This window comes from Myotis brandtii, unplaced genomic scaffold (genome assembly GCF_000412655.1).
Source record: "Myotis brandtii unplaced genomic scaffold, ASM41265v1 scaffold13, whole genome shotgun sequence".
Taxonomy (NCBI): domain Eukaryota; kingdom Metazoa; phylum Chordata; class Mammalia; order Chiroptera; family Vespertilionidae; genus Myotis; species Myotis brandtii.
This window is the reverse complement of record NW_005354595.1, coordinates 872387-885613: the sequence shown is the minus strand read 5'-3', so window position 1 is coordinate 885613 and position 13227 is coordinate 872387. Positions and strand designations below refer to the sequence as shown.

The 13227-nt window shown below is 41.4% G+C and overlaps 1 protein-coding gene across 4 annotated transcripts in view; it reads right to left on the bottom strand.

The window, feature by feature from the left end:
• Positions 1-13227, bottom strand: part of KIAA0368 (KIAA0368 ortholog) — a 90838-nt gene that overhangs the window by 69803 nt on the left and 7808 nt on the right. For 3 of the 4 annotated variants that reach the window (XM_005859757.2, XM_014534394.1, XM_014534395.1), the window contains exons 2-3: positions 8183-8313; positions 1980-2096 (exon numbers count right to left, since the gene is read on the bottom strand). In XM_005859757.2, the coding sequence (XP_005859819.1) occupies positions 1980-2096; positions 8183-8313 (248 nt within the window). Of the gene's footprint in view, positions 1-1979; positions 2097-8182; positions 8314-13227 lie in introns of those variants that run through there. The other variant, XM_014534397.1, reaches the window with a different exon arrangement.

The window sequence follows — 13227 nt, the reverse complement described above, 5'->3', positions numbered from 1 at the left end:
TGTGGCCCCGCCCCCTGTCACACACAGAGCCGCAGGGCGATCAGGGGGTTTGGGCGTTGCCCCCTGTCACGCTGATCCTGGTGCCGGGAGCCTCGCTGCTCCGCTGATCCCGGTGCTGGGAGGCATATTACCCTTTTACTATATAGGATAGAGGCCTGGTGCATGGGTGGGGGCTGGCTGGTTTGCCCTGAAGGGTGTCCTGGATCAGGGTGGGGGTCCCCACTGGGGTGCCTGGCCAGTCTGGGTGAGGGGCTGAGGGCTGTTTTCCGGCTGGCGAGTGACTGAAGCTTCCAACCGCTCGTTGTTTTCTTTTTTTTTTTTTTTTTATTCTGGGCCAGCTTTAGCTCTGAGGCCTCGCTGCTGAAAACATCGATACAATGTTGCGGTCCGGCTGGCTTTCAGTCCGGCTGGTTTCTGGGGTTTTGTTTAGCTTCTTATTTGCAACATAGTACATAGTTGCTTAGAGTTGCAGCTGAGAGGCCGGCAAGTTAGGCGGGGAACGTTGGAGTCCGCAGTCACTGGAGCAAGCAAGCCTCCCTGCTCGCTTCAGTGCATGACTGCCAGCTGCCATCTTGGCTGACAGTTAATGTGCATAAGGATATGCTGATTAGCCAATGGGAAGGGTAGCGGTCGTACACTAATTACCATGTTTCTCTTTTATTAGTGTAGACTAGAGGCCCGATGCACAAAATTCGTGCATGGGAGGGGAGGGCGTCCCTCAGCCTGGCCTGCACGCTCTCCAATCTGGGATCCCTCTCGTAATCCAGAACCACTGGCTCCTAAGTGCTCACCTGCCTGCCTGCCTGATGCCCCTAACTGTTCTCCTGCCTGCCTGATGCCCCTAACTACTCCCCTGCCGGCCTGATGGCCCTAACTGCTCTCCCCTCCTGGCCTGATACCCCTAACTGCCAAACTGCTCTCCCCTGCCAGCCTGATCCCCCTAACTGCTCTCCCCTCCTTGTCTGATCCCCCTAACTGCCTATCTGCACTCCCCTCCTGGCCTGATCCCCCTGCCTATCTGCTCTCCCTTCCTCTCCACGCCTTCAGACCCCGGCATAGGAGTGCTGAGAGCTCTCCACCAAGGCCCCAACCCCGTCCTGACACCCCCCTCTGGGCCAGATGGCGCAGCAGGCCTGCACACACCTCCACCAGGGGGGCTGCCCCCGTCCTGATGCCCCCCTCCGGGCCAGACGGCGCAGCAGGCCTGTGAGTGCCTCCACCAGGGGGGCTGCCCCCAGCGGCAGCCTCATGTCCCAGTGGCGCAAGTCCCTGTCCCTGTCCCCGCCCACAAACTCCTGTGCACGTGCTGCCTGTTGAACAGTCATGACTGGGACACCATTAGGACCAATAAGCATATTACCTCTTTATATATATAGACTAGAGGCCAGATGCACAAAATTCGTGCAAGAGTAGGCCTTTGCAGCCGCCTCCATCCCTCCCTCGAAAGAACGGCGGCTGCCTGGATCCTAGGGCTGCAGCCCTGGCTTCGTCCGGAAGATCGTCCAAAAGGACATCCAGTCTAATTAGCATATTACACTTTTATTATTATAGATATCAGAAACATACATGTTTTTAAAACTCAGCCTTTGTATCTCTTCTTGCCATTTTACCCTTTTTTCTTCTTATATTATCATTTATTCATGCCTATGCTACATAACCCTTCTCTTCTCTCTATTCAGATTGGCCTCATATAATCTTTTACTATGAATCAAATCATTATTTTATAGATCAAAATATCTGACAAGTCATTTCACCAACATTCCTTTGCCCAATGTAAAAGCCCATGCACGATCCTGGTAACGGTTCCTCTAGATCAATACTCAGTGGTAAGACAGTGTGTCATTAAAAGAAAACATCCCATGCTTCATTTAGAAATAGTCTATAATAAAATTCTAAGTTGCCAATATATTGATGACATCTAATAAATGTTATGAAAGAAAATTACAGTAAGTCAGAAAATATTCCAAGATAACACTCACTGTGACAAAGGAAACTGCAGCAGGGTCCTGGTATTGAACCAACAGTGTCTCTATGGGGAGTTGTATTTTTGGGCGGCTTTTTATACGCTTATTCAAATGGACCAACAGTTCCATTACCTAAAATACAGAGAGATATAAATTGAAATTACTGATCATAATTCATTTCTCAGACTTATCTGAGAAATACAAAACAAATTAATTTCTCAGATAGTACTTATTTGATAAATAGTGGCTACTTTGTTGTCTTTAAAATTAAATTTTACATCCCAGAAAGGGAATATAAAATATCCCCCCAAGAATCCATGCATCAGAATTTTTGACAATAGTAGTTTCATTAGCTTTATTTTTTTTTCTTTTTATTGATTTTAGAGAGAGGAAGGGGGATAGAGACAGAGAGCGAGAGAGAGAGTATGAGAGAGAGAGAGAAACATCGATATGAGAGAGAAACATCGATTGGCCACCTCCCACATTTGCCCTGACTGGGGAGCGAACCTGAAACCTGGGTATGTGCACTGACCAAGAACCAAACCCACAACCTTTTAGTGTACAGGATGATGCTCCAACCAGCTGAGCCACACAAGCCAGGGCTCCATGCACCAGAATTTTACTAATGAATTTATTTTTACACTGTGCTTTGGTTAATCAAAGTTGAGATGGGCCCCTACTGAGGCACAGTCCCCCAGAACACCTGTGAACAAATGAGTGAGACACACAATGCCATGGACTCAATGTCTGTCTCCCCAAAATTCATATGTTGAAGCCTAAACCCCAGTGTGATGATCTGGGGAGGTAATTAGGTTTGGATGGAATCATGGGCTTGAGCCTCCATGATGGGGTTGATATCGTAATAAACGGATAAAGAAATTAGAGTCCTCTCTCTCTTTGCCACATGAGGATACAGCAAGAAGGCCACCTTCTATAAATCATGGAGAGTTCATGCACGAAGAAATTGACCATGCTGGCATCCTGATCTCAGACTTCTATCCTCCAGAATTGTGAGGAACAAATGTTTGTTGTGTAAGTCACCTAGCCTATGGTATTGTTACCCAAGCTGACTAAGACACACCACGAATACTACAAAAAAGGAGAAATGTACATGAGAAATACACATTGGGTTTCCAGAAGAGAAAGTACCTGCCAGATCAAGGACTTCAGAGAAAAAGGACAAGAACACCACTCCTAAAGATCAGATAAATTTCCAAGCACAGAATCAGTTATTAGGAAGCACACAGGTTGAAAATGACATTACACACTGCATCTGACTGAAACACAGAGTGGTAAGATAAGGGCCGGAATTATATAAGGTATTGGGTAAAATACTGAGGAATTTTTACTTTATTCTGAAGATCATCTGATTCTACTAAAGAGTTTTAAGTAATGACCAGCTTCCTCTCCCTTAAGTGGGAAAGACAGGAGAAAAAGAGTTCGTCAATTCCCAAAGATAGAAAAAAAAAGATAACAGAGGCTCATGTCAAATGGCCCCAACCTTACCATAAAAGTGAGACTATCTTGCTAAGAGAGGAGCACAGAAAAACTTGTGCAAAGCATTTTGCATTCCTTATCTTATCTGATTCTTACAATAACCAGAGATGTGATACTGTCATTCCCATTTTATAGGTGAGGAAACAGAGGCTCAGGGAAGAAGTAACTTATCCAAGGATATGAACCAGCAAGTGACATAGTCAAGATTTGACTCCAAGGTCCATATATTTAACTTCTTCAAATGCTGATAATTGAGTTCAATTCATCTAAACTAGAGAGCCTGTCAGGATGAGACATCCTTAGGACTGCTGATACCCTAAAGAAACCTAGAAGTGTGCATTACCATGCACACTCCCTCCAAACTTCTTACCTGGTCCAGATCTATGGATACAGCTGATGACAGGGAAAAAAATCATAAGGATACAAAGGAAATAGCCCTCTTCTGACAATCTAATGAATCTAAGTTAATTCCTAGAAAGATGTTTGGAAAATTATTGTTGATAGTGATAAACAATTGTGTGCACAGTTACATGCTTTATTTTTAAGGACTTTTTTAAAAATATATTTTTATTGATTTCAGAGAGGAAGGAAGAGGGAGAGAGAGATAGAAACATCCATGATGAGAGAGAATCATGGATTGGCTGCCTCCTGCAAGTCCCCCACAGGGGATCGAACCCACAACCCAGGCATCGAGCCCATAACCCGGGCATGTGCCCTTGACTGGAATCGAACCTGGGACCTTTCAGTTTGCAAGCCGACGCTCTATCCACTGAGCCAAACCGGATAGGGCAGGACTTTTTGTTTTAAATGAATTAACTACTTATTTTTCTTCAACCAATTTTATCTCCTTAAATATTAATTTCATAATTTGGTTGTCTACAGTCTAGAGTTCTCTATAAACCCATAAAAAAATCAAGAAGTCAGCCCTGACCGGTTTGGCTCAGTGGATAGAGCGTCGGCCTGCGGACTGAATGGTCCTGGGTTCGATTCCAGCCAAGGGCATGTGCCTTGGTTGCAGGCACAACCCCCGTAGGGGATGTGCAGGAGGCAGCTGATCGATGTTTCTCTCTCATCGATGTTTCTAACTCTCTAGCCCTCTCCCTTCCTCTCTGTAAAAAAAATCAATAAATATATTTTAAAAAATCAAGAAATCAGCTGAATCAGTTTGGGCTAAATCGATAACAATTAACTTCTGCAGTAAGTCTATAGAATTACAAACCTCAGGTATATATTATTTTGGCCATATCAGTTCTCCTTACTACACATTAATTTTTATTTATTTATTAATGAACTTTTTTTGAGGAAGGGGGGAGAGGGGAAGGATGGAGGGAAAGAGGGAGGGGAAAAAGAGGGGGGGGGGAGGGGGAGGGAAGGAGGGAGGGAGAGACATCGATTTGTTGTTACACTGATTTATGCATTCATTGGTTAATTTCTGTAAATGCCCTGACTGGGGGATCGAACCCACAACTTTGGCGTATCGGGACAAAGCTCTAACCACCCACTGAACTACCCTGCCAGGGCCAACTTGTTTTTATTGTTTTTTTTGTTTGTTTGTTTGTTTTAGAGAGAGGAAAGGAGGGAGAGAAATGTCAATCAGTTGTCTTCCACATGCTCCCCGACCAGTGATCAAACCCTCAGCATAGGTATGTGCCCTGACTAGGAATTGAACCTGCAACACTTGGTGTACGGGACAATGCTCCCACCAACTGAGCCACCCAACCAGGGCCAGGGGCCAACTTTTTAATTGAAGTATAACATATAGCTAAAGTACACAACTGCCAATATAAGGCTCAATAAATTTTCACAAAATAAACACACCTATGTAACAACCAGAACCACACCACCATTCTACCACCATTTCTTAATTTACTATATATAAATGAAACATATAAGATGAACTCATGTGTCTGAACATTTTTCATTCTACACTGTATTTGAGATTCATCCATGATGTTGCTCATATCATTAGTTCACTTATATTGCTCTAGTGGAAAAATAGCACAATTTATCTATTCTCCTATTGATTGACATTAGGTTATTTTCCAGTTTGGGCTATCATGAATAATGCTGCTATGAACACTGTTACATATGCCTTTTGGTACACATATGTACACAAACGTTGTATATTAATTCAGGCTTGAAAATGCTTGGTCATGGAATACGCATATGGTAAACTTTAGAATACTCCAAACAATTTTCCAAAGTGATAATAATATTAATTTACACTCCTACCAATAGTCTAAGATTTCCAGTTGCTCACATTCTTGTCAACACTTGCTACAGTCAGTCTTTAATTTTTAGCTATCCCAATGAGTCTGAATATACAAAGTTAGGTGTAAAGTAGAATTCTACATAACAAACTTCATTTTCCTTAAAATAGGAAATGTACTCTAATGATATGTCAGTAGAAATCTAAAACTTCAATTTCTCTTTTGCCCTGACCAGTTTGGCTCAGTGGATAGAGCATCGGCCTGCGGACTGAAAGGTCCCAGGTTCGATTCCGACTAAGGGCATGTGCCTTGGTTGCAGGCACATCCCCAGTGGGGGTGTGCACAATTTCTCTTTTGCCCTGACCAGTTTGGCTCAGTGGATAGAGCATCGGCCTGCGGACTGAAAGGTCCCAGGTTCGATTCCGACTAAGGGCATGTGCCTTGGTTGCAGGCACATCCCCAGTGTGGGGTGTGCAGGAGGCAGTTGATCAATGTTTCTCTCTCATCGATGTTTCCAACTCTCTATCCCTCTCCCTTCCTCTCTGTGAAAAATCAATAAAATATATTTAAAAACAAAACAAAAAAATAAAAAAACTTCAATTTCTCTTTCACTCAATTTATCCACAAATTCCCAGCTACCTTACAGGATATCCTGGTTAAATCTAATATGCATTATGCAATTGATAAAAACCCCAAAATTACATAATTGAGAGGCAATACAAATTAATTGTTAGTTTCACTGATTTCAAAATTTCACATATTAAAATTATTTATCCATGACCTTTCAAATCGCTGCCCACTGGCATCCCTGTTTCCTTTCCCTGGCACCTGCCTTCTTGTGCACTGTGTGCATCGGTGTGGCCTTCCTCAGCTCCCTGAAGGCTTCACACTCTGCTTTAGCTCAGAGCCTCTGCACAGGCCATCTCTGTCTTTACTGGTCTCCCTCATCTCTCTGCCTGACTACTGCCCACACACACACCTACAAAGGTGTACCTTATGCCCCAAATATATTCTTGTATAGAATCCTATTCCATCTTAACATTTACTACAGTTTACAACTAGAGACTCTATGCCTGATTATTTAATACCAGTATCCCCAACTAGATGTTTCTTTCATTCACTAACATATCCTTACCACCTGGCATACAGAAGGCACTCAGTAAATATCTGCCAAATGAATGACAAAACTAATGAGGCTAAATAAATAAGCACAAACCAATTCATGTAGGTCTTTTTATACTTTGCCTATCCTGAGTGTAATAGAATGCCATAGAAGAGTTTTAAATAGAATAGTGACATTATCAAATACATATTTATCTCAGCAAGACCCTATTAACAACAGGCATGTCAAATATATAACAAGAATGCCCTACTCCTTCCTGCAAACATAACAGACATTCTTAAAGATACTCTTTCTCCAATGAACCCAAGTCAGGACAGATCTCAGATTCCCTCTCAGGGCAGGCATTGCCAATTGCCATTGCCAATCAATCAGAGTAGCCCAAGAGATGAAACCACATCAAAGGCTCGAAGGTCTAGTACAACCAGAAGACGAATGAACTATTTAAAAATGAAGTGGGTAAATGTTCCATGAAAACATTTAGGTTAAAAAAGAAAATTCTGGCCCTGGCCAGGTGGCTCAGTTGATTGAAATGTCCTACACCAAAAAGTTGAAGATTCAATTCCTGGTCAGGGCATGTACAGGTTGATGTTTTCTCTCTCTCTCAAAACAAATAAACATATCCTCAGGCAAGGATGTAAAAAAAAAAGAAAATCTTGATGTGACAGTTATCCAACTTTTAGTAACAGTACTTTACAGAATCTTAAAACGAGCTATACAACATCGTGCTTTCAAAAATGTTTATTTTGCTAATTTTTAATTAAGATTATATTCACACTCAGCCAATGACTAAAGAATATTTTTGCCCCGCAACCACCAACTTTCATACTGGAATCAAAGGCATGAGCCCTAGCCAGTTTGGCTTAGTGGATAGAGCATTGGCCTGCAGACGGAAGGGTCCCAGGTTTGATTCTGGTCAAGGGCATATACCTCGTACCTCAGTTGCAGGCTCCTTCCAGCTGGGCCCTGGGTGGAGCTCATGCAGGAGGCAACCAATCGATGTGTTTCTCTTGCATCAATATTTCTCTCTGTCTTTCCCTCTCTCCTCCACTGTCTCTAAAAAATCAATGGAAAAATATCCTCGGGTGAGGATTAAAAAACAAAACAAAAAAACCAAAGGCATGAATTTTAGATCAAGCCTCCATACATTTCAGAATAATTATCTCAATTATATCATCTGGCACTGATGCCAATTGTATATAGTTGGTGCTAAATGCAGCTGTGCTAAGCATACAAAAGCTATTTTTAAATCATGTAAGGTGGTCTCCATTTTGAAAGACCATAATTAGAATCATGAACCTAGATTTCAATAATGGGAAAGGAAAATATACTTCATAATATATATCTATTTATTCACCATTTAATTCCCCCAACTGTCCCAACATGCTTACCTTTTTGCGTACTCCTTCTTGGGTGCTAGACAGCTTGAGCAAAACAGGAGGAAGGAATTTAGATATAATATTCTGTAACTGTTCATCTGTTTCAGCATGGCCAAGTCGTAAAAAGACCCGTTCAAGCTGATCTATAATATAAAAAGTAAAAAAGGAGAATTTAGCAAGTCAAACACAACCAAGAGTAATTGTTCTTATGGCTAATCCTTTATTGCACTGCAGATCCTTCAGTCAGAACTTTAACATAGCTAGCCTTATATGTAGATGATTTTGACACAGCTATGGAATGACACTGAAAAGGGCTACTAGCTAGTTATACTCTTACAACTGTCCCAGTCATTTAACATCTAGAAGAAAGGAAAACTAAGCCAGGAATAACAAAATTCTCTTCTACATACAAAGTTATTCCATTTTCCTAAAGAATTTCGATATAGAAAGAATTTTTTTTGCCATCAAATACAGTATAACAGCTGGCCTAATCAAAATTTTGCAATTTTTTAAAGAAATCTTCTAGTCCTACCTAGCAGAGCAAGGCAGAACTTTAATCAGATACCAGGCACAATATACCAAGTATATTGGGTGATAACATTTTTTTCCCCACAACTCACATTATTTTTTAATGTAATATTATAAAATATATACAATAAAAAAGAGAATGGTATATGGTGATATAAAATAGAAAGTAAAAACCCTCCTCCCCACCCTCCAATCTTCCAGTGTCACAACTATAAACATGTTTCTTTAAAATACTGAAATTTAATATTCTAACAAGTCACAAGGCTTTGTTTCTTTTCCATTGCTTTGTTTTACAAAGTGCAGAGATACATTAAAATATGAAGCCCCACTACAGTTATAGAAAAGTTGAAACTCTTAATTTTATAATAAAATAGAATTAACACTGGATTGCCAAAAGCCCATTTTCTTCACATTTAATGTTTATTCTTCCTCATTAATAGTTCAAACACACACATCCAACCCCTAATGATCACCAACATTTTAGTCTTATCTTGCAAATGTAGCACATATATATAATTAAACAGCTGGTAAACACACAGAGATTGAGCACAAATAAGGCCCAGAGGTACTGCTGTGCAATGTATGAGGCCAGTTGTTATATTTGATAGCAAAAAAAAAAAAAAAAATCAACTGGTTTCTGTTTATAATTGTGATTAAACAAAGACTGGGTTTCTTTCTTTCAGCTTCAGAGACTAGAGATTCTAAAAACTTTTTATTTGTAGCAGGAGACTAGACATGTTTCTAATCACACAGTACTAGAGCCCCTTGAATTAAAATTTGACAAAACTCAAAATTGTATCACCCAGTAATAAACTACTAAGAAGGACCAGGCTAGAAGCAACTATCCAAATACAAAAAGCCATTCTTCAAGATGCTACTTTTACATGTATACCTGAATTTTTTAGAGATACAAAAAGGTCAACAGCTGTTAGTAGAATACAATATGCTACTTTTATCCAGTCTTTGACATGTGATCTTTTTTAAGCACATATGACCCTGTTTGCACACCAGCCATGTGTACTGTCACACCCCAAGGTAGACATTATTCACTCTCGGTTGGCATTTAATAAACCAACCCTTGTGCCACTGCCATCAGTGTCATACAAAATTAACCTTTTGAACTTGTATGCATATATGCATAACCCATGGACACAGACAATAAGGTGGTGAAGGCCTGGGGTGGGAGGTGGAGGCAGGTTAGAAGAGGTCACTGGAAAATAAAGGGGGACATATATAATATTTTCAACAATAAAGGTTTTTTTTTAATTAACCTTTTCAATGGGGCACACTCAAGGGCTAGCTGATATAATACAGTAATGTTGATACCACAATCCAGGATTTATTTTTAGGGGGGCAGAATCAAAAGCAGTGATGTTATCAATTTCACAACTAATAAGTTAAAGAAGAAGTTCCAGTGAACTTCATACTCAGTTAAATTTTCCTGGTAGCCTATCTTCTTCTATATAATAAAAGCCTAAGTGACCGTTATGGCAGAACGACCAGAACGACCGGTCACTATGATGCACACTGACCACCAGGGGGTAGATGCTCAATGCAGGAGCTGCCCCCTGGTAGTCAGTGCGCTCCCACAGGGGGAGCGCCCCTCAGCCAGAAGCCGGGCTCACGGCTGGCGGGAGCCTCTCCTGCCTCCGCAGCATTGCTAAGGAGCAGCGAACCTGGCGGTAAGGAGCAAGGGTGCTGGACTGTGACAGGGCACAGGCCAGGCTGAGGGACCCTCCCCCAAGTGCACAAATATCATGCAACAGGCCTCTAGTAGATTTTATAATGATTAATAGTCCTATTCCTAGGAAGACTAGTGACTAGAGTACAATCACTTTGTAAATAAAGAAAATCTGGATCCTTCCATACATTTTCTCCTAATCTCTGGAAAATCCATTGTAGTCCCCAAAACAAAGCCTCCTACTCTAAAATCCATTGTTCCTGTCCCAGAGAGCTCAGTTTTGGCAAATCTTCTGGGAAAAAGTGGAAAGTCCACAACCAAAATGGCAACAGGAGTAAATGCACTGTTAATTACACAGAAATAAGAGGTGGTTGAAATGTATTCTGATTCTAGACTAATTTTTAAGAATTTTTTAAGGATTTTCTGGACAGGCATTCTGGCATAGCAAGTTCTCCAGCAGTATATTTGATAGAATAGCCCTACCCCAGAGATAATTACAGCAAGGTGCTCAAGGAAGATAAATGAAGACAAATGGTCAAAGTGGTCACTGGGAAACCATTAGGTAGACAAAGTCACTGAAGAAACGAGTTCTCTAGGTAAGCGAAGAAGACCACAAGTGCTGTGAGAGAAAGAGCAGGAGCCCTCTGCACAGGATACAGAGCACAGGCAAGCACAAGCCCAGGGTAGCTTCCAGCACGCTGGTTCCATGAGACTGCTATGAAGTCTTCACTTGCCAAGGCTGGCCCTCAGCTGGCATCTGGAAACTTGGATTTCAGGATGGTTCCCACCATTTCCAGAACTGATAAGAGTGATTCACTGTGTCTAAACTGTATATACAAACAATATGGTTTATGCTGAACACCTGCTTTCCTTTTGAGAAACTGGACTTTTGTTATGTGTTAGGCAGAAAGTGCCAATGTGACGAGCACCAAATAAAACCCCTCAGCACTGAGTCTCTACTGAGTATCTGAAGACAACATTTCAAATGTGTTGTCATGACTCATTGCTGGAGGAATTAATGTGTGGCCTGTGTGACTCCACTGGGAGAGGACTCTGAAAAGCTTGCACCTGGTTTCCTCTGGACTTCACCCCCATGTACCTTTTCCTTTGCTGATTTTGCTTTGCGTCCTTTCCCTATAATAAATCTTAGCCATGAGTACAACTATATGCTGAGTCCCGTGAATCCTCCTAGCAAATCACTGAGCCTTGGGGTGGTCTTGGAGACTCTGACACATATTTATCTATGTTTTCTTAGGATTTTGCTTTCTGCATTCAAGTCCTTAATCCAGCTGGAATTTTTTATTCGGGGGAGGCACATAGAGGGATATAGGAAACCTATTCTTTTGTGGGGTTTTTTAATCCTTTTCATTGTGAAATTAAACATTTAGAAAAATGTACAAAACATATAGTTTAATGAATTATTATAAACACCTACTATGTAACTATCACCCAACTCAAGTAAAAACATTTATTTTGAAACTTGTACAAAGAAAAAGATTCCTGCCCGGCCAGTTTGGCCCAGTGGTTGAGCATCGACCCATGAACCAGGAGGTCACAGTTCTATTCTCAGTCAGGGCACATGCCTGGGGTTGTGGGCTCGATCCCCTATAGAGGGCATGCAGGAGGCAGCCGATCAATGATTCTCTCTCATCATTTATGTTTCTCTCTCTCCCTCTCCCTTCCTTTCCGAAGTCAATAAAAAAAAAAAAATTTTTTTAAACCACTGAGATTCTTAAATTCCAAAACAACAACAAAATCCAGATTAGATTATGTCAACTATTACATTCATGTAGCAAAAAAACTACTAAAAATAAATATACTCATTTAATTTCATTACATAATTCTCTAACTCATATTGTTCACCTCTTTAGTTCCCCTACCCTATCTAAAGTGAAAGAAGAAACCTTCTTCTTCTACCCTCCCAAGGAAGAAACAACCAACCAATCAAGGTTAAGGATTAGCCACTGATTTTTCTGAAAATTATTCCTGAGAATTAAGACTATCCACAGAAATCGCTCACTCTCCAGATCTCTCCAAAAATATATATAACTTTGACTTCCAAGTTAAGGAGGAAAGGCTATTTTCTCACAGGATTATTAAAGGCAAATACTAGTATTTCACTCACATCATCACTTAAGGGGGAAAAAAACAACATAAAGTAAAAGCAATAAATCAGTTTTCTTAAAGATGTCACCCTTTCATGACAACCTGAACATCAAAACACTCCTTGGGAAGTATGCAAGAAAAGCATACACTGTCAAAAAGAATAGGAAAAGGACTATAAGGTATTGAATATCCCCATATGGTGGAATTTCAGGATTCTTGTGTGTTTTTTTTGCTTATTTGTTTTATTCTATGTCATCACTAATTTACTTCATGAACATGAATAACTTGTGTGATTTAAAAAGAGAAAACAGTTATATTTCAGGGTGACAGTGTTATCATCCTAATTAGCCAGTTAATATTAATAATAGAAAGAGAGCAAAGAGGAGGCCAAACATTATAAACACTGGAGGCCCGGTGCATGAATTTGTGCACGGGTGGGGTCACTCAGCCTGGCCGGTGATCGGGGCCATCAGCGGGGAGACAGGGGTCTGGCCGGCCGGAGAGAGGGACTGCAGGAGGTTGGCTGGGAGGGGTCACAGGAAGTTGGCTGTGGGAGCGCACTGACCACCAGGGGGCAGCTCCTGCATTGGGAATGCCCCCTGGTGGTCAGTGTGCATCATAGTGACTGGTTGACCAGTTGTTCCGATCATAACGGTCGCTTAGGCTATTATATATATAGACTAGAGGCCCGGTGCACAAAAATTTGTGCACTCGGGGGGGGGGGGGGGGGGGGGCCCCCGGC